General features: G+C 45.7%; 1 protein-coding gene across 8 annotated transcripts in view; it reads right to left on the bottom strand.

Moving 5' to 3' along the window:
• Positions 1–19,045, bottom strand: part of PRRC2B (proline rich coiled-coil 2B) — a 1,218,749-nt gene that overhangs the window by 132,556 nt on the left and 1,067,148 nt on the right. For all 8 annotated transcript variants that reach the window (XM_069609284.1, XM_069609287.1, XM_069609286.1 and 5 more), the window contains 2 exons: positions 17,366–17,558; positions 16,967–17,064 (listed from right to left, as the gene is read on the bottom strand). In XM_069609284.1, the coding sequence (XP_069465385.1) occupies positions 16,967–17,064; positions 17,366–17,558 (291 nt within the window). The remainder of the gene's footprint in view (positions 1–16,966; positions 17,065–17,365; positions 17,559–19,045) is intronic.

The following is a 19,045-nucleotide window of genomic DNA, read 5'->3' as shown; positions in this document are numbered from 1 at the left end:
GACTCACCTTTCATTCAGTTCTCTCCCATTAATTCCAGCCTAGCTGTCACTCAGCAGGGTGGCTGTCCTTGCCCGACAGTCAGCCAGCCAATCACCACAGAGTGCATTTGGGTCTCCAAGGAGACCAAGCACAGAGTTTCGGGCACCTCCCTCACTTCCTGTCCACCCCTGACACTCGGGTGCCAAAGGCGGTCTTCACTGCTGAAGCCCGCCAAAGGCGAATGAACAAAGGAACCAAACCTGGTTTGGCGCGCAGAGTAAAACTCTAGAAGGACCTTTCCACAAAGAAATGTCGAAAAAAGACGACCGGGACCTGTTCTTACAGAGGGGGCTCAGACGCCATCTTGAAAAACATGGCTCCCGCGATTTACCGCTACCGGTGTTCGCGGTTGGGAAAAATCATGGCACTTTGTTGTAAAACCACTGCCACCAGCCATTTCGAGTGGAAAGGGTAGAATTTGACTGTTACATGACTGTCTAGACATAGGGGATACTAAGTAACCCCTTCAGCACTATATTGTAAGATAGGGTGTGCTGGGTCTAGGAATTTAAAAAGACTAGTAAAGTCAATTTCACTTTACTTACTCTGGGAAACAGTAGTTTATCCCAGAGAAGGTATTTAAACCTTGGTAAAGCCTGAAAAGGTTTCCCTGTGCCACTGCATTGAGGCTGCTATATGACAAACGAAAAGATGGTGCCTATGGAGTTGGCTGAACTCCATAATTCAAAAAGAAAAACACAGAAAACACATTGATTTTAAAAGTTTAAAGTCCCAAAGTTTAGCAAAAGAGCTGGAGGGCTCTAAGGTGAGAGGAATTGGCACATTGAGAATTCTCCTCAACAGACATTAATATATCACTGTTTGCATTCAGACTTTCGTAGTAGAGTGTCAAAGAAAAGAGGGATCGGAATAAAACAAGTATTCACACAAGGTTTCTCAAGCAGGCAAGTACTTTCAATACCCCCCCCCCCCAGTGCAAAGTCAGTTAACCCTTTCTTGGAAGGCAAAAACACTAACCAGAGGAGAGAAGAGTCATTGAGGGAGCCAGGCCAGCCAAGATTTAAGTTAGCAAAAGTCAAGGTGAACTGAAGCATTTCTTGCATTTAAGTAGAAAGTCTTTCACAATGTTTTAGAAGCCTTGGTAGAATAGAAGAAACCAAAGTAGGGCCACACGCTGATTATGTCATGGAATTCCCCTTTATCACCTGAGATCGCTCCTTGCAGGATTTCTTGGGAGTCTTCTTGCGCACGGATCGGGGTTTTGTACAAGCCCGCGCAAGCCTTCTCTGACTCCAGCGTGTGTTCAGCGTTCCAGGATACTCGGATGCTCAGGAAGTCCAGGAAGCGACGAAGTGTACACGAAGATGGTACACAAAATCCAGGACGCAAGGTAGGGAGAAGAGGGAGGAAAGGAATTGGGGAATTAGAGAGTCCAGGAACCAAGGACAGGAGAATAGTTCAGCGAACTACGGAGCACACGTCTAGTCACTACCAGCGATAGCGTTCAGACGCGCAGGGCCGCGGGGGTGTGGTCTATTTGTAGAAAGTGCTACGTCCGACGTGGAAGCTGGTGCAAGGCGTACCACGTTAGACGGCCATGTTGGGAGTACCAAAGAGTGCAAGCCCTGTTGTGATAAAAACCAGGAAGTCCAAAAGGGGCGTGTTCTGTGGATCATGACAGCATGCCTCCTCCGAAAAATTGTTTCACCAGGTTTGCCCGGGTGTATGAGATAATACCTTCTGAGCAATCGAGGAGTATTCAGATTAGAAAGTGGTTCCCAGGTTCTTTCACTCAGAGGATATCCTTTCCACTCGACCAGGTATTGAAGTTGACCCCGTTTATACCTGGAATCGCATATTCTGGATACTTCATGTGCCAGCTGATCATCTACAACCACGGGGTTGGGTCTGCAGGATTTCCGGGAGGATCGGATGTAGGGTTTTAATAAAGAAGTGTGAAAAACTGGATGAATCATCTTCCAGGAGTCTGGTAATTTGAGCCGGAATGAGACTGGGTTTAGGATTTCCTTTATGGAAAAGGGACCATAGTATCGGGGAGCTAGTTTGTTTGGTCGTAAATGTCAAGGTAGTAGTTTCGAGGACAGCCAGACCTGATCACCGATGGCATAAGGCGGCCCTGGTGGTCTTTTGGTATCTGCATAATGCTTAGCGTGAGTCCGGGCCTTTTCTAAATGTTCTTTGGCTTCCTTGTGAACATTGATGAGTTTCAATCCAGCAGTCGACTGTTGGTACAGGTGTGCGATGTGGTAGACTGTAAGGTAGAACTGACGGGCGGAATCCTTGGCTGAAATAAAAAGGGCTGGTCTTGACTGCCGAGTGATCAGAGTTGTTGAAAGCGAATTCAGCCACGGGTATAAGGAGCGACCAGTCGTCCTGTACCTTGGTGGCGAAATAACAAAGGTATTGTTCCAGGGTCTGGTTCACACGTTCCGTAGCTCCGTTAGTCTGTGGGTTATAACCCGATGAGAGAGCACGTTGGATTCCTAATAACATGATCTTTCCAGAATTGAGAGATGTATTGAGGTCATCAGTCTGATATGATCTTGGAAGGGAGTCCATGAAGGCGAAATATATGTTCCAGGAAAATGCCAGCGAGTTCTGAGGAAGATGGCAATTTGTACAATGGTGTAAAATGGGCCATGTGGGTGAATAAATCAATGGGGACCATGATTGTCGTATAGCCCCTAGATGGTGGTAATTCCACGATAAAGTCTGTAGCTATGAACTCCCAGGGCCTAGAAGGTAGTGTAGGTTGAAGTAGGAGACCTGCCGGTTTCTTGTTATGTTTGTTTTGATTGCAGACTGCGCAGGCTTGAATGTACCATTGAATGTCAGTTTTCATTTTGGGCCACCAAAATTGTCTTTGTATGAGACGAAGGGTGTTGGTGACACCCCGATGCCCGGAGTGAAGAGTGTCATGACAGAGGTTAATAATCCTTAGTTGCAGTCTGTGTGGGAATGACCAGGGCATTGTACTTGAACAAATATCGGTCTCTAGTTTTAAGACTCCATCGATTTTTTTCCTGTGAATTCTTTCCAGATTTCAGAGGACTGGGTTTGCATTCAAATGTCTTCCAGGAGACTGACTGCTTGAGCTACAAAAATTGTGTGGGGAAAACATCTTTGGGTAGGCCAGATCTTCAAGAGTTTCATAATCAGGACGTCGAGATAGAGCGTCAGCAATTATGTTCTGTGATCCGGGGACATGATGGATGTGGAACTGGTACTGGGCAAAGAAGAAGGCCCAACGGGCTTGACGGCTATTCCTACATTCCATAGATTGTAGAACTTAAAGATTTCGATGGTCCGTACGGACCTGGACAGGATGTTTAGCTCTCAGAAGTAGATGCCGCCATTCTGTGAAGGCTTGACGGATGGCTAACAGTTCCTTTTCCAAGACTGAGTAATGAGTCTCGCTGGAAGTCAGGGTTCGTGAGGTAAACAATGGGGTGCTCCAATTTGTCCTCGAATTCCTGCTTTAACACTGCTCCTATGGCATAGTTAGAGGCATCTGTCTCCACTAGGAATGGTCGATTAATATCGGGTTGAGCAAGGCTAGGGGCTTGAGTAAACTCGGTTTTTAATCGTTGGAATGCCTCGTCATGGGCTGAGGTCCAGAGGAAGGGAGTATCTTTTTTCAACAATGTAATGATCGGTTGAACTATCTCAGAAAAGGATGGTATGAATTTGGCAAGCCCCAGGAAGGATTGAATCTGTTTCACAGAAGTGTGAACAGGCCAAGATAGTATGGCTTTTACCTTTGAATGTTCCATTCCTATTCCTTCTGGTCTAAGGACAAATCCTACATAATGAACAGAAGTGACATGAAAAAGGCATTTCTCGGGTTTAGCTAGGAGTTTGTGTTCACGTAGCCGTTGCAAAACTGCCTTTACATGCTCCTTCATGCTTTTGAGGATCCTTGGAGTAAATCAAGATATCGTCCAGGTAAACGATGACTAAGAGGAACAACATGTCAGAAAACACCCTATCTATGAAGCGTTGGAAGACTGCAGGGGCATTAGCAAGTCGAAGGGCATGACCAAGTACTCAAAGTGACCAAAGGGTGTTCTAAAGGCTATTTTCCATTCGTCTCCTTCCCTGATACGGATCAGATGGTAGGCACCCCTGAGATCCAATTTCGTGAAGATTACAGCTCCTCTCACCGCTTCCAGGATATCAGAGATTAAGGGTAAGGGGTAGCGGTCCTTGAGGGTGCACTGATTCAATCCACGATAATCAAGACAAGGTCTAAGCTCTTTAGTGTCTTTCTTGGGAACAAAAAACAACGAAGCTCAAGCTGGAGAGTTAGATGGTTTTATGGTGCCATTTTCAAGGTTGGTATCCAAGTATTCTCCAAGGGCCTTTTTTCCTGGTTCGGATAGAATGAACATCCTTCCAAAGGGAATCACTCCTGAAGGTTCTGTATCTATAGCGCAGTCTTCAGGCCTGTGAGGGGGTAGGGCCTGGACTATAGCAGTTGAAAACACATCAGCGTATTCCTAATAGGCCTTAGGTACCTGTATGACGTTTGAAACCATGAGTGGGCCTTGCTGGTCTGTTGGCGTGCTTTCGGAAGATGTCAAGGAGTAATCCAGGAATAGACAGTGAGACATGCAAAACTCAGAACCAAGAAACAAGGATCCTGCTGCCCAATTGATGTAAGGATTGTATTTCTGCAACCAGGGCATACCCAGTACCATGGGGTAATGGGCTGACTTGATGTCAAATTTGATCAACTCTTGGTGATGGTTTATCAAGAGTTGGATTTCTTTGGTCTGCAATGATATAGGTCCTGAAGTGAGAGGTCTTCCGTTGATTGCCTCCAAAGGCTGCATGATACTTCGTGTTTCATATGGAATGTGGTGCTTAAAGACCCAATCTTGATCAATGAATCTTCCCATAGCCCCACAATCCACCAAGGCCAAAATGGGGTAGGTCTCGTTCTTGTATGACGATAGGAAGGCCTGTAGAATCACTAGGTTGTTCTGTCCAGGAGAGTTCAAGGATGGAATAGATGTGGAGTAAACATCTCTCTCCCGAAGCCTTGCTCCGTCTAGGATCGGGAGCTGGCGTTTCCCGAATGCCGTGGAGGGGCTAGAGGGCATTCTCTAACTAGGTGTTTATCCGAGGCACAATACATGCATAAGCCCGTGTGGATCCTTCTCATCCTTTCCTGTGGGGATATGGGTCCACGGAAAGCCCCTATTTGCATGGGTTCTGGATCGCAAACAGAAACTGGAGTAGGGTCAGGTTTCGATGAGGTCTCAAGGGAAACCTTCTGGAAGGGCATCTTGGTCTTTTTCCTCTCTTCCTTCCTTTCCTTGATACGAAAGTCTATCTGCATGGCAAGATCCAAAAGGGCCTGGAATGAACTTGGACGAGCCACTCTGGCTAATTTGTCTTTTATCTCTTTATTTAGCTCTCTTCGGAAAAGAGTAAAGCTTGCTTCTGAAGACCAATCCGCTTCCTTAGCCAATTGTTTGAATCGTGCGACATACGAAGCATGTCCTGGGATCCTTGCCGAAAATCAAGTAGACGCTCCTGGGCACTATAGACCTGTTCTGGGCGATCAAACATGGTCTTAAGGGCCTGTATGAATCCGCCGTAATCATCCAGGAGGGCATCTCCAGAATTGACTAAAGGTGTAGCCCAAGTCAGTGCATTCCCGGAGAGGTGCGAGATTATAAAGCCCACCTTAGCCCTGGGAGTTGAAAATAGTAGGGCTTAAAGGTAAAGTGGACAAACAAGAATCAAGGAATCCATGAAGGGTTTTTGCAGACCCATCGTATTTGTCTACAATGCCACCCAGTAGCATGCTTTCCTTTGTGGCAGAATCGCGGGACAAAACTAGTTGTTTCAATGCAGAGTTTTCCGCCTTTAAATTCTGCACCTCGGTCGTTAATTCTTGCATGCCACGCATGAGATCCTGAACGGCCGTTTCCATGTTAATTTCAACTTTGGTCGTTTGGCGTATCAAACTGCCACGGAATTCCCCCTTCCTCACCTGAGATCGCTCCTTGCAGGATTTCTTGGAGGGAGTCTTCTTGCGCATGGATCGGGTTTTGTACAAGCCCGCGCAAGCCTCCTCTGACTCCAGCGTGCGTTCAGCGTTCCAGGATACTCGGATGCTCAGGAAGTCCAGGAAGCGAGGAAGTGTACATGAAGATGGTACACGAAATCCGGGAAGCAAGGTAGAGAGACGAGGGAGGAAAGGAATTGGGGAATTAGAGAGTCCGGGAACCAAGGACAGGAGAATAGTTCAGAGAACTACAGAGCACACGTCTAGTCACTACCAGCGATAGCGTTGAGACGCGCGGGGCCGCGGTCTATTTGTAGAATGTGCTACGTCCGACGTGAAAGCTGGTGTAAGGCGTACCACGTTAGACGGCCATGTTGGGAGTACCAAACAGTGCAAGCCCCGTTGTGGTAAGGACCAGGAAGTCCAAAAGGGGAGTGTTCTGTGGATCATGACAGATTAGGCTTGAGAAGTAAAGAAGCGGATAGCAACTCTACAAATGCAACCAAGCAAGTCTCCAACGAGGACATGATCTAAGTTCTCTTAGACTTTACATTACCTTTAGGTTGAAGAAAAAGTGCAGCAGATGACATCTGTTCCTGTGCAGCTCTGCAGATCTCACTGTTCCTGGGCCTCAGTCGTGGGGACAAGAGGGAGGACTTCTGAGTAAATCACTGCCACCAGCCATTCAGTGAGAAAAGGGTAACAAAAATGTTACACGAGAAGCTAGACAAAGGTGATACAAAGTAACCCCTCCAGCACTCTATTGTAAGATAGCGTGTGCTGGGTCTAGAAAGTTACACATCTAAATAAAGTCAATTTCACTTTAATGCTTTGGGAAACAGTTCATTCCAGAGAAGGTATTTAAACCTTTGGGAAATCTGAAAGACTTCCCTGTGGCACTGCACTGAAGATGCTGTGTGACACAATATAAAAGATGATGCCTATGGTGTTCGTCAGACTCCACAACTAAAAGAAACCGTGTACAAAATCACATTAAAACACCTGAGGGAGTGATGAAAAAGGGTGTCACTCGCTCCAGGTTAAAAAAATCAAGTCCTCAAAATCCAACAAAGGTGCTGGAGGTCTCCAAGGTAGAGGGAATTAGCACTTTTCTGAGAATTCTCTCTAACACTTCCTGACCTGTGTCAACCCCAGAACCTTTTGCTGGACTTGTAGATAATTGCTCCCCTATACCTCAGTGAGTGTGAATCTTTTTCCACACTCCTTTTTATAGGAGTCATTTGTATGACTCTCCATAGTGTCTTTTAAAAGTTATCCTCTTTGAAAACTTTTTGGCACTAAGTACCTATTGCTTCTGGGTTGTTCTAGTGGCTCCCCTTTGAACTTTCTCTGGCTAAACCTTGTGAGAACTACAGTTCCCAAGGGTAGACAGGATCGTTTGGTCCCTTTTACATTTTATTAGGTGAGACCAGCAACCCCCTAGCCCGCCAACCTTATGGGGAGTGCTGGGCAGATACTGTTAGGGAGAATTTTCAATTCTGTGCCAATTCACTTTAACCTTAGAGACCCCCAGCTCTTTTGCTGACTCAGGGCTTTTTAATTTCAACTCCTGAGTGGGACTTTTTTTCTCATGCTCACCCCCCCCCCCAAAATCACCCCCAAAACTAGGATTGTTCCGTTTCTTACGGCTTAACTGAGTCTGGTAAACTCCATAGGCATCTGCTTTTTGCATTGCGACACACAGCACCTTTTGTGCAGTGCCACTGAGAAGTCCCTTGGACCTCTCAATGTTTAACCATTTTCTTGGATGAACTACTGTTCCCAAGAATAGTAAGATGACCCCTGTCTTAAGTACCTTTTCCTTTGTGGGTCCAGCACACACCACCCTATGTCAAGTGCTGGGAGCTTACATAGTAACTCCTTTAAGCCATTCCTTGTGTAACATTTTGTTACACAAACTTACTTGAATGGCTGGTGGCAGTGGTTTCTTTTTTAATACCATGTGCCGTGTATCTGCAGACTGATACCTCAAGCTATAGTACAGCACCCAAGTGTGACCATTTTCCCAAAATTCTGTGTCTTTTTTTCTGCCATTTCTTGTCAGTTACTTTCTTCTGGGCTTTCACTCTGTTTGAATCGGGTTTGAGTCCTTTGTGTTGTGTTTTGCCTTTGGTGGGCTTCAGTCCTGAAGCCCACACAGGCTCCAGTGTGTCTGGAAAGGCAGGAAGTGAGGGAGGGTCCAGAAACTTCCCTGTCCTTTGTCTCTAGGTGTGCCTGAGTGACAGCCGCCCTGCTGGTTGATTGATAGTTTAGGGCTGTGAATGAATGGGAACTTGCATAATAAGCAGGTTTTTGGGTTTAGAGGCAGAGTAGACCACTGGAGGACAACATCCGAAGAAGAGACGAGATGCCAGAAGCACACTCATGGACCTCGAAGTGCCTGGTAAGGCCCTGCAGCTGTGCTGACCCTGTTTTCGAATTGACAGGTAAGACCCATACGGGACGACTTCCTCCCTTAGGCTGGTGGGACCAACTAGCCTCAATACAAACTATTTTGGCACAACCCCTACTTGTTGTGACTTTCCAAGGCTGCAGAATCCCAATACTCGGGGTACCTTGACATCTGTGAGTGCATTGTCGTCCTAAGTGCGAATCCGCCAAAACATTGTGGGCATACAGAGGACCCTACAGAAGAGGAAAATCCATATTCAGAGTCCCCTCATCAGAGTCCAGGAGCAAGGGATTAAGGAACTTCTAATCAGAGTTGTTAATTCTTCTTTGTCACTGAGGAAAAAGGCGCCAAAACCACAAAGCGCTGCTGAATCCCAAGGAATCCATTGCTGCCAAGTCCTTCTGTTCGGTAAGAATTTCACAGAAATGGTAAATCTTCCTGACCTGGGTCAACCCCAGAACCTTTTGCTTTACTAGTGGGCCATTTGTCCTTAATACCTCTGTGAGTGGGAACCTTTTTCCATACCTACAGAATCGATTTAGTCTTTAACAACTTCTTGGCAATAAGTGCCTGTTGTTGCTGGGTTGCCCTAGGGGCTCCCCCTTTCTTTCTTTGCCTAAACTTGAGAGAACTACAGCTCCCAAGGGTAGAAAAGATCTTCGGATCCCTTTTACATTTTGTTAGGTGAAACCAGCACACCCCACCTTATGTGGAGTGCTGGGGAGATGCAATGTATCCCCTTCCACACTAAAACTAACAATTCGGTTACAAGGACAAGCTTACCTTTAATGGCTGGTGGCAGTGATACCTTGAACAGCTACAGTAAAGGCACCCAAGGGTGCTCATTTTACCAAAATGGCCCCCAGTCTTCTTTTTTCACCATTTTAGTGTTTCTTGTTCTTTCCCGTTCCTTCCCCTGACATCCAGGGCGGGAAATTCTTGTGTGATTTTTATCTTCAGCGGGAGTCCCCGGACTCTCCGGCCATGCTCCAGTCTATCTGTGATGGCAAGAAGCAAGGGAGGAGTCCAAAAGGCCACAGCCCCTTGGCTTCCTCCTGGCCTGAATGGGGACAAATCGCAGTGGGGGGCTGGCTGTCCCGATTGGACAACCAGACCGCTCGTTGTAAAATGCAGGGAGAGAATGCAGAGTTTGTCCCGTAGTTCCCGTTAAATACTGCGAACCTGGAAGCTGAAAAGTCGACCACTAGAACCGAAAACGAAGAGGATGATCAAGGAAAAGCAGCTGAAAAGATTTCCAGCGCCGGAGAGCCTGCTGTGTAAACCGGAGCCTGCTGTAGCCCTTCCTTCCAATCGACCCGGGGACTCCGGAAACAACGACCCAGAGCCTGGTGAGACCCACGAGACTCAAGAAGACCTGCATTTTGAGCCATCCCATGCATTGCTGTGACCTTGCTCTGTTGCAATACCCCGAGACCTCAAGCCATTGTGTGGTGCAGTGTCTTCTGAATTCCTAATCTCGCTGAAACTTTGTGGGCATCCTGGTGGATCTCTGGAGACACGAATCGAGTCCAAAAAGTCCCCTCAGAGTGCTGGCCCTTTGTGACGAGAATTCAACTGCGATTCTGTCTTTCTGTGCTCCCTGAAAAAGCGCCAAATCCGCAGAACCGCATTGTCACAAGGAAATCCTTGCCTAGAGCCTTCTCCATTGGACCCTGCTGCAAAGTTCCTTCTGAGGTCTTGCTTTCAGTCACCACAACCAGGAATCCATAGACCAGGTATTTGGCTGCAGATCCTGAAGTCGTCCTGCTGCAAAATCTTCTTCAATGGAGAGGTACTATGTTGGCTTGGGTATATACTTACCTTAAGTCTGTTAGTTTGTCTGTGTAGCTGTGGGATGTTTTCTGTGATGGGGAGGCCCATCATCTAGTGCATCCAGTCCCACTGCTAGAATCCTGCTAGGGTGTCTTCTGTGAAGCCCCTGGACCCACTTCTAACTCAGAAGTTAAGTACTCACCTGTTTCCCCAGTCTTCCTAAGGAACTCTGACTTTTGCTACTTAAGAACCTATCCTGACGCTACCTGTTGGTCACTAGATCCTAGTGACCCCCACCCCCCTTCTGCCACTGAGAACACTCATGCTCCAAGAAGAAGGGAAAGACTTAAGGATTGAGCCTTTTGCCTAGGAAAGAAAATAAGTGTTTAAAAGTTACTTACTTGTAAAGAGTTGGTTTGTAACTGTAACTCTAAGAGTTAACAGTTACAAAAGTTCTTACTTACCTTGGATGTGTGATACACTATTCTCAAAAGTATGGTCAACATCTTTTCTTTCCTTAGAAACTGTTTTGCCATTCTAATAGAACGTAGATGTGAAGGTAAATTACTCTCATGCGATTAGGTTGTGCTTCTTCCCAAAAGTAATGTGTTGGTTTCACCAAATCATTCCCGTTAGGATTATTGTACGAGTGTCCCCATACTAGGTCTAGCTTCTCCTGACATCTTGTTAGCCTGTCCAGAATAAGCCTGCATTAAGTTATTGCCTACTTAGAATAACTGAGTCATTCAGTAAAGTGTACATTAGGGGTTACTTTCCCTGTGCTATCAAACACAGTCTTTGGTTCTAACTGTCCCTTATAAGTCATACATCAGTTACTTGTATAGCTGGGAAAGATCCGACTTAGACTACTTGTGAGATTAAAAAAGTATATGGGTTTTACTTACCTTGAGTTAGCTGTGTGCCATCCAAAAATAAGTTACAAGAGGTACTGCTTATCTCAATCTGGGTTTGACCGATCTCAAAAGCTGCTTATCTCAATCTGGGTTTGACCGATCTCAAAAGCACCTGTAATTGAATATTACATCCTTAGACTTCACTCACCTATTAGAACTTACCACAAAAGTAGTTAAAGATTTTTACTGTACCTAGAATAAGTGTTTCACTTTTCACAAAACGTATACTGTCCAGTTGACTGATTATGTCATTTGTTACCAAGTGTCAATGTACAACTGGTAGGGTCTACTGCCATTGCATTACCGATTGTAATCTGAACGTAACCATTGGTTTTTACTCCCCAAGAATAGGTGTGACCTATACCGAATGTGAATTAAAAGTGCGACTTCCCTAAAACTACTGTTAGGTGTTACAAATAAGATTTATACTTTGGTCTGTGTACCTTCAAGCATAGTGCTGTGTTTTTATAATTATGATTACATATAATGTGTGATAGTACTTATTTACCCCTAGATTGGGTCTACCTGTATTTACAGCCCTCTCTCCATCTTAAGATAAGCCGGGCTGCTCTGTCTACGCTACCCTGAACTCAGGTGGTACAGCCTTATACTAAGAGTGGAGTCTTGTACTGCCTCAGTTGAATTGTTTTACTGAGCCATAGTTGGATTTCAGAAAAACTGTCCTAACACCTTCTCTTGCAAGTGCTGCCGCAGGAGCCCGTCAGACGTCCTCCCTTTCGTCACCACGACTAAGGACCAGGAACAAGGGTCTTCTGCACTGCAACCAGAAGGCATCCAGCTGGAACAAATTCTTCAGTTGACAGGAACTGTGGGACTTGGGGTACACATTATCCTTTTGCCATTTGGGATGCTTCCTACCTTGGGAGTGCTATTTTACCATTTTTCGAGTTGCCCTTAACTCACTTGCACTTGTCTTTCAGTGCGTGTTTCTTCAAGGTGACTCCTCTTGAGTTGCTGTGATTTTCTATTTGAAATACTCACCATTTAAAGCCATTTTCTAAGAAGAGAGCATCAGAATTGTGTTTTTTTTCCCCATTGGCATTGGCTGTCCTGGCTCCCTAAAGGCCCCATTCTAGCCCTATTTGCTTTGGCAGTGCTTGCTCCCCTACAAGTTTTCATGGTTGAACACTTATTGCCGGGATAAAAGCCTATATGCATCCTATTGGGAGAATTTACCTGTTTATATAGAATACCAGTATGTTCTGATCTAACCCTAACATTCTCCTCCTTTATAACTAAATGCTTTAAAGGGGATACAAAATAAGTGTTATACTGACCTCCAAAGACGTCACCCTTGGTGCTGGAAAATGTATAACATGAACGAATGACACCTGCTTTTTTATTCACTTTTTGAATTGAACCCTAATTTGGGATTAATGTTACTGCTTTTTATAGAATGCTTTAAATAGCTTTATGAATAAATAAACCATTATATAACCAAGTGTGCAAGTTACCTGTATATACTGATTTCATTGTACAGCTCACATTACCCCTCTTAAGAGAAGACTGGATGCTCAGTCACACTGCCAACTTGCGTAGTACAGGCCTATATTAATTACCTAATATCAAGCGATAAATCTTTAGTCCAACACCAGTTGGACTGCACTAATTCTTACCTAACAAAGAACCTGAAGAGATGTCCTGCTGCAACTTTTCTTCAGATCTGAGGTACTGTGTTGGCGGGGGTATTTACTCACCTTAAGCCTTTTGCGATTCCTGTGAAGCTTTGGGGCGATTCATGTGATTGGGAGTCCTCTCATCCAGTTTGCCCAGGACCATTGCAGGAATCCCTCTAAGAGAACTAGTTACTTGTTTGAACAGTCTTCCACAGGAACTATGACTTTTCCTACAACTGAACCCTGTTGGGGATAATTTTCAGTTTAGTGCTAAATTCCACCCATCAAGACCCCCATCTTTTATTGCTGAACTTTGGGACTTTTTATTTTTAATTCTATGTTTTCTATGTTTCTTTTGGTTTTGCAGTCTGACAAACTCCATAGGCATCATCTTTGCATTGTGACACACAGCACCTTCAGTGCAGTGACACAGGGAAGTCTCTTAGATTTCCCAAAGGTTTAACAACCTTCTCTTGGTAAAACTGTTTCCAAGAGCAGTAAAGTGAAATTGACTTTACTTACATTTTGCAATTTTCTAGACCCAGCACACACTATCTTACCATAGGGTGCTGGAGGGGTTACTTAGTATCCCCTTTGTCTAGTTTTTCATGTAACATTTGTATGTTACCCTTTCCTCGATGTATGGCTGGCGGCAGTGGTTTACGTTTTACTACCATTGTGTGTTTTAACCATGGGCTGCGTTCGCAGCTGCAGTAAGGCACCCATGGGTGCCCATTTTGTCAAAATGGACCAAGTCTTTTTTCACCATTTCTTGTCAGAAAGGTCCTTCTTGAGACAAACTGTGCGCCAAACCAGGTTTGGTCCCTTTGTTCGCTTTGTTTATGGCGTGATTCACGAGTGAAGCCCGCCTCTGGTTCTAGTATATCTGGCAGGGGCAGGAAGTGAGGGAGGTGCCTGAAACTCCCTGTGCTTAATCACCTTGGTTACAGGAATGCACCCAAAAGGTGATTGGCCGGCTGGCTGTATGGCAAGGGCAGCCACCTTACTGTGTGACCGACAGCTAGGCTTTTTGGCTTGGAAAGTAGAGTCGACCACTGGTCGAAGGAATCCAAACAAGAACTGGCAAGAACTGGACTGGAGAACCCCTGCAAGGACAACTTCTCCCCTTGAGTTTGTGGACCAATAAACTCCAAAGTGAACTCGTTTGGACATCCTCTCGGAGCTGGCTGAACTTTCACTGCTGCTGGAAATGAAGTGTCAGGGAGAGGAACGCCAAACTCAGTCCATCATCACTTTTAATTTGGACCCGAGCTTGTGGAAGATCCTGCGGACTCCCAGTAAGCAGAACTGACAAAGCCTGACCCACTGCAACAGTGTGCTAGACCCTAGATGCGAGGAAAGTCCAGAGTGGTATCTGAGAGTCCGCAGTAGTGCTATTTGCTGAGATACGAGGAGCTGAAACCACGAAGTGCCACTGAATAGAAGTTTGTCCTTTTCTGCCGCTGAAGTCCGCCCTCTTGTCCCCATGACTGAGGCCCAGGAACACCAAGATCTACAGAACTGCACAGGAACAGAAGCCAGCTGGAACCATTTCTTCTAACCAAAGGTATTGTTAAGTTTGAGAGGACTTACCCCTCATCGTTGTAGCCTTGCTTGATCTCAGCTGAGACTGGTCTTGGTTGCTTCTGTAGAGTTGCTTACATCTTCTACCTCTCACAGGCCTCCCAGCTTGTGACCCTACTTTGATTCTATGTTTCCTACAAAGAATTCTAAAACATTGTGCAAGACTTCTACTTACCTGCAAGAAGTGCTTCAGCTCACCTAGAATTTCGCCTAATTGGCAGCGGCTAGGCTGGCTCCCTGAATGACTCTTCTCTCCTCTGCTTGTGTCTTACTTTCCCTCCAGGAAAGGGTTAATTTACTTTGCATTGGGGGAGGAGTGGGGTTCAAAAGTACTTACCTGCTTCTGAATATGTGTGTGATCTCTTGTTTTATTATAAAATCTCTTTACTTTAACACTCATTTCAGTATTGTTCTAAATGTACCAGTGATATATTAATGGTCCACAGTGTCCTAGCTATTTAAGTCACCTGAGGGTGTAGGAAATGTGTGTGCCATCCCCAATGGGTATTTGCTGATTTAGAGAAACAAAGTGTGCGCTTTGGAGTGTATGTGTGTGTAATTATATTGCCCCTTCTGAAGAAGGCTTATTCAAACTGACTGTTAACTTAATATTTGTTTAATCAAGAATACTTGAGTATAAGTGTTTATTTGGATACTTGTCACTGTGAATCTCTATGCAACTCCCCTACTGCTCAAATTGACACCTTTTGAGATATGCCTGGCTGCTCAGCCACACTACCAACCTTTGTAGTACAGACTTATACCAAAGGTTGGGTTCCTATTGCCAGGAGGTCCAGGTTGTTTTAGTGCACCCAAAAGGTACTGCACCAAATCTTGCCTCACAGTCTAAGCTATCACATACTCAGGTGGTACAGCCTTATACTAAGAGTGGAGTCTTGTACTGTCGCAATTGAATGGTTTTACTAAGCCCTTAGTTGGACTTCAGAAAAACTGTCCTAATAGAGACCTGGAAGAGTGTGAGATACAGGCCATCTGCAGCAGCTCCAGGATCACAGGATCAAGCAAGCAGATTCCAGTTAAGTTTTGCCAGGAGCAGGACCGTACCTTCAAGTTAAGAAACAGTTGCTGCAGGACAGTCCCAGCGGTGAGGCAACAGCAGACCTGGTCACAGGTTTCTCGGTCTTGATGACAGAAGAAAGGGACTTCGGTTGATCTGGCCACAGCTCTCGTGCAGACGGATGCCCAGCAAAGGACGTTTGCGGTTCTGGTTTGTTGGCGTCATTATCAGGCTTGGTGAAGGACGGTTGGCGTGGCAGTAGACTATTCAGTTTCTCAGTCTTCGTCTCTGGTGAGGGGATTTTGGGGAGCTGGATTGAGTCACAGCAGGCTTAAGAAGATGCCCACACAGTTCCAGGCAAAACAACGCTTCAGGCAACGATGCACAGCGACGCAGCACAGTATTGGTGAATTGCAGGTTGTGGAGGTCGCAGCTCTTCCAGGGATGGCACAAATTGGAGTTAGTCTTGGGACTGGTTAAGCACACCAGTCCAAGCGAGGAAGTCCTGTTCAGATCTTCCTTGTTGCTTAGAAGTTGAGGTTGTGACAGCAGTGGTTACTCAGCAGGTTCTGGCAATCGCTGGAAGTTGCTGGCAGTGTCCTTCTCCGGCGTTCTTCGGAATCTTCCGTTCCAGTAGTTGACCGAGTTTCAGCTCCAGGAACGCCAGCTGAGTCAACCAATCATGACCGATGGAGCATTCAAACTTGGGGGTGGTTGTCCAATGGGGACAGCCAACATCCCAGTCTGAACTGGTTTCAGTCAGGCACACTGTAGGACAAAGGACAGGGGAGTTTTGGTCACCTTCCCACTTCCTGTCCAGACCCTTTGCAGGCTTTCCTTGGGAAGCCTAGCAAAGACAAAAGGGACCCGAGAATTCACCCCTACCCACCCAGAAAGGTAGAAGATGACATCAGAAAGGACAAGTCATCTTGTTCAGGGCTTAAAAAAAGTACAACCACCATTTTGGGTAAATGGTGTCCCTTACTGCAGCTTAGAAGACAGCTTGCGACCAAAGAACACAAAAAGTCATGCAAAAAGGTACACTGCCACCCACCAGCGCGAACAGAGAGCTTGTCATACTAACCAAAAAGTTACCTGAGAGACATGAAAAGGGATCCATTGGATCCCCTCAGCACTCCACAAGGTGAGGTGCGCCGATCTCACAGAAGGAAATACAGGTAGGATAAAAAAGTATCCCCCTGCCTTGGTAATTGAGTAAACCAAGGGAAAATAAAGAAACAAAGTGGAAGTTCTAGTAGCTCCCAGCAACAATGCACATAAAGTGCGGCGTGGTGTTTTAGTAAAATGTAGATGCCAGAAAAGTTGCAGAGAAGCAGGACTCCAAACACAAATACCGAAAAAGGTAAAAAGGGCTCTCAAAGACAGAGTAAAAGGAGCGAGTGTGGGAAAAAGTTCCCACTCAGGACAACTAGTCAAAAATCCATGAGTCCAGCGAAAGGTGCTGGGGGACTCACAGGTAGAGAGAATTTCACACAAAAAGGTAAATCTACTAACAGTATTCTTGACACAAATACAGTGACTTCTTAAGTGACAAAAGATGTAAACAGTTCACTGGCAGCTCTCACCTGCTGGTAGCTTTGCTGCTGAGGTATCGTCTGTTGAACCAAGCGAGGCTGGCTTGCAAACACGTGACCATCCAGATAAAGGGGTGGGATATGGTTGCCTGCGAAGATTGAAACACAGAAGAGGCATTGGATTAAGGAATATGGATTGGTGTCTGAAAGTATGTGGCACTGAACTGCATTGTACATTCCTAAAAGGGCTTATCCAGCTTTAAAATGACATCCTATGTCCAGCCCCCCCCCCCCCCCGTCCTCAGGTGCTAGTAGCTTTGGAAAATCCCACCTGGCCCACCTCACCCCCAGCACCCCAAAATCTCCAGTCTATATTAGACAAGTCACCGCACAGGCAAAGGCTGTCTGTTATACAAAATTCCACTTCAACAACGGACATGGTAGCAATACCTGGAAGAGATGCAGAAGGTGCCACAGATGCCACAGTCATAGGTGGCATGGACACTCCTCCGAAGGAACTGTAGTTTACTCCATTGGAAGCTCCAACGCTCGAAGGCACCTGGATCCCTGAGCCAGGACCTCCAGGAGAGTTTTGCTCTGGTAAGCTTGGTGAGTTTTCCCAAGCTTTTCGAGCAGATTCCATCTTGAGGAAAAACAAAAGAAAATTTTGTAAGAAAAGGGTAAGCCTGTCACCCTTGTTCAAGCATGCGACACCCACATGACTGCAATGAAAAAACATCCCTCCCATGTATTACTGCCCTGTACAGGATGTCTCCTGGCATTCAGTCCATGATTCTTAAAACATTTCATCCATTAACATCCTGGGAGGGAGCGCTGGCCAATCAGAATGCTCAGAATATGGGCTGTATTCTATGGTGCAAGCCCTTGTTCCGAGCAGCCTGGGCCTCCTTCACCTCACTTCTAGTTTCCTACAGACATGTTTAGAGGAGTTTTAAAAATATATATCTAAAAAATAATCATCAACACTGAAAACGGTCTTCGTGACTGAAAGCACTACGCAGCCTGGTGTCGCACAGTAAAGGTACGTTTCTTACTCTTAGGTCGCCTTTCCTCCATACTGTATGGGCATCCCCGTACGGGGAGGGGATCAGAGTCTTTTGTCCTGAAAAAATAGCACTTTAAGGCAAACCCTCCAGGATTTTGCGGCATGAAATGGCAAATTTTGCGGCACAAACCTTTATTTATGGCGGCATTTTTGCAGCACAATTTTTATTGACTGGACGGTGCAAGATTGGTACATTGCAGGAAAGAGGCTGTGTGCAAGGCTACAAGAGAGCAAGGGTGTCAATATATGTATCTTTTATATCAAATGGGGAGATTCCTAGATGTCTCTGGCTTGGCAGAACAGTGTTTGTTTTGGCGACTTTTGTTTTAATGTGCATGCCTATTTAATATTATTAACGTTATTAATCATCAGTTGTAAAGCTGAAAATATTCCCCTTCTATGTTCTCCAATCCCGCAAACACCAACCCACCTCACACGTCTCACCAATTCCCCATCACAACTTGTATTTTTGAACCTCACGCTCAGTCATACACATACTCACATGCTCTGTCACACTGCCAACTCACAATTTGCGCTCTCTAGTCCCTGCCAAACTCCAAATCATAATCCCAACTCACACCGTACGCTCCCCAATTCCTCCCGCAGTATACAGTCCTTCATTCTTGCATGCTACTTCTGCATCTTTCATCCTTTCGCCCGTTCTCTCTCTTCCCTCACCCTTTCTCCCAATATTCTGCCCACTGCTACCCCGGCGCCCACGTTCCTGCCACATTCTGTACCTCTGTCCTCTGATTTCTGGCCCACTGCTTTCCCCTCTGATCTCCCTTCGCTTTCTTGCCTACCACGCCACAGCTCACCCATCACTCCCCCCCTCACTCTTTTCTCTCACATATTGTGACTATTTTTCAATTTTTGAAGAAAACTGTAGATTTTGTCCTAAAAAAAAATGGGGCATCTAAAAATAGGGTATAAGCTAAGCTGTTTTTAGATAAGCCATTTTTGGAAATGAGCAGGCCACCTTAATCTCAAAGGTGACCTGCGCATTTCCAGGGGGCAGAGCTGTAGTGCAAATGATGCGCTGGCCAGCCACCTTGAATACGTTT

Source organism: Ambystoma mexicanum, chromosome 8 (assembly GCF_040938575.1).
Source record: "Ambystoma mexicanum isolate Mex_15411 chromosome 8, UKY_AmexF1_1, whole genome shotgun sequence".
Lineage (NCBI taxonomy): Eukaryota > Metazoa > Chordata > Amphibia > Caudata > Ambystomatidae > Ambystoma > Ambystoma mexicanum.
This window is presented reverse-complemented; position numbering and strand designations above follow the sequence as displayed.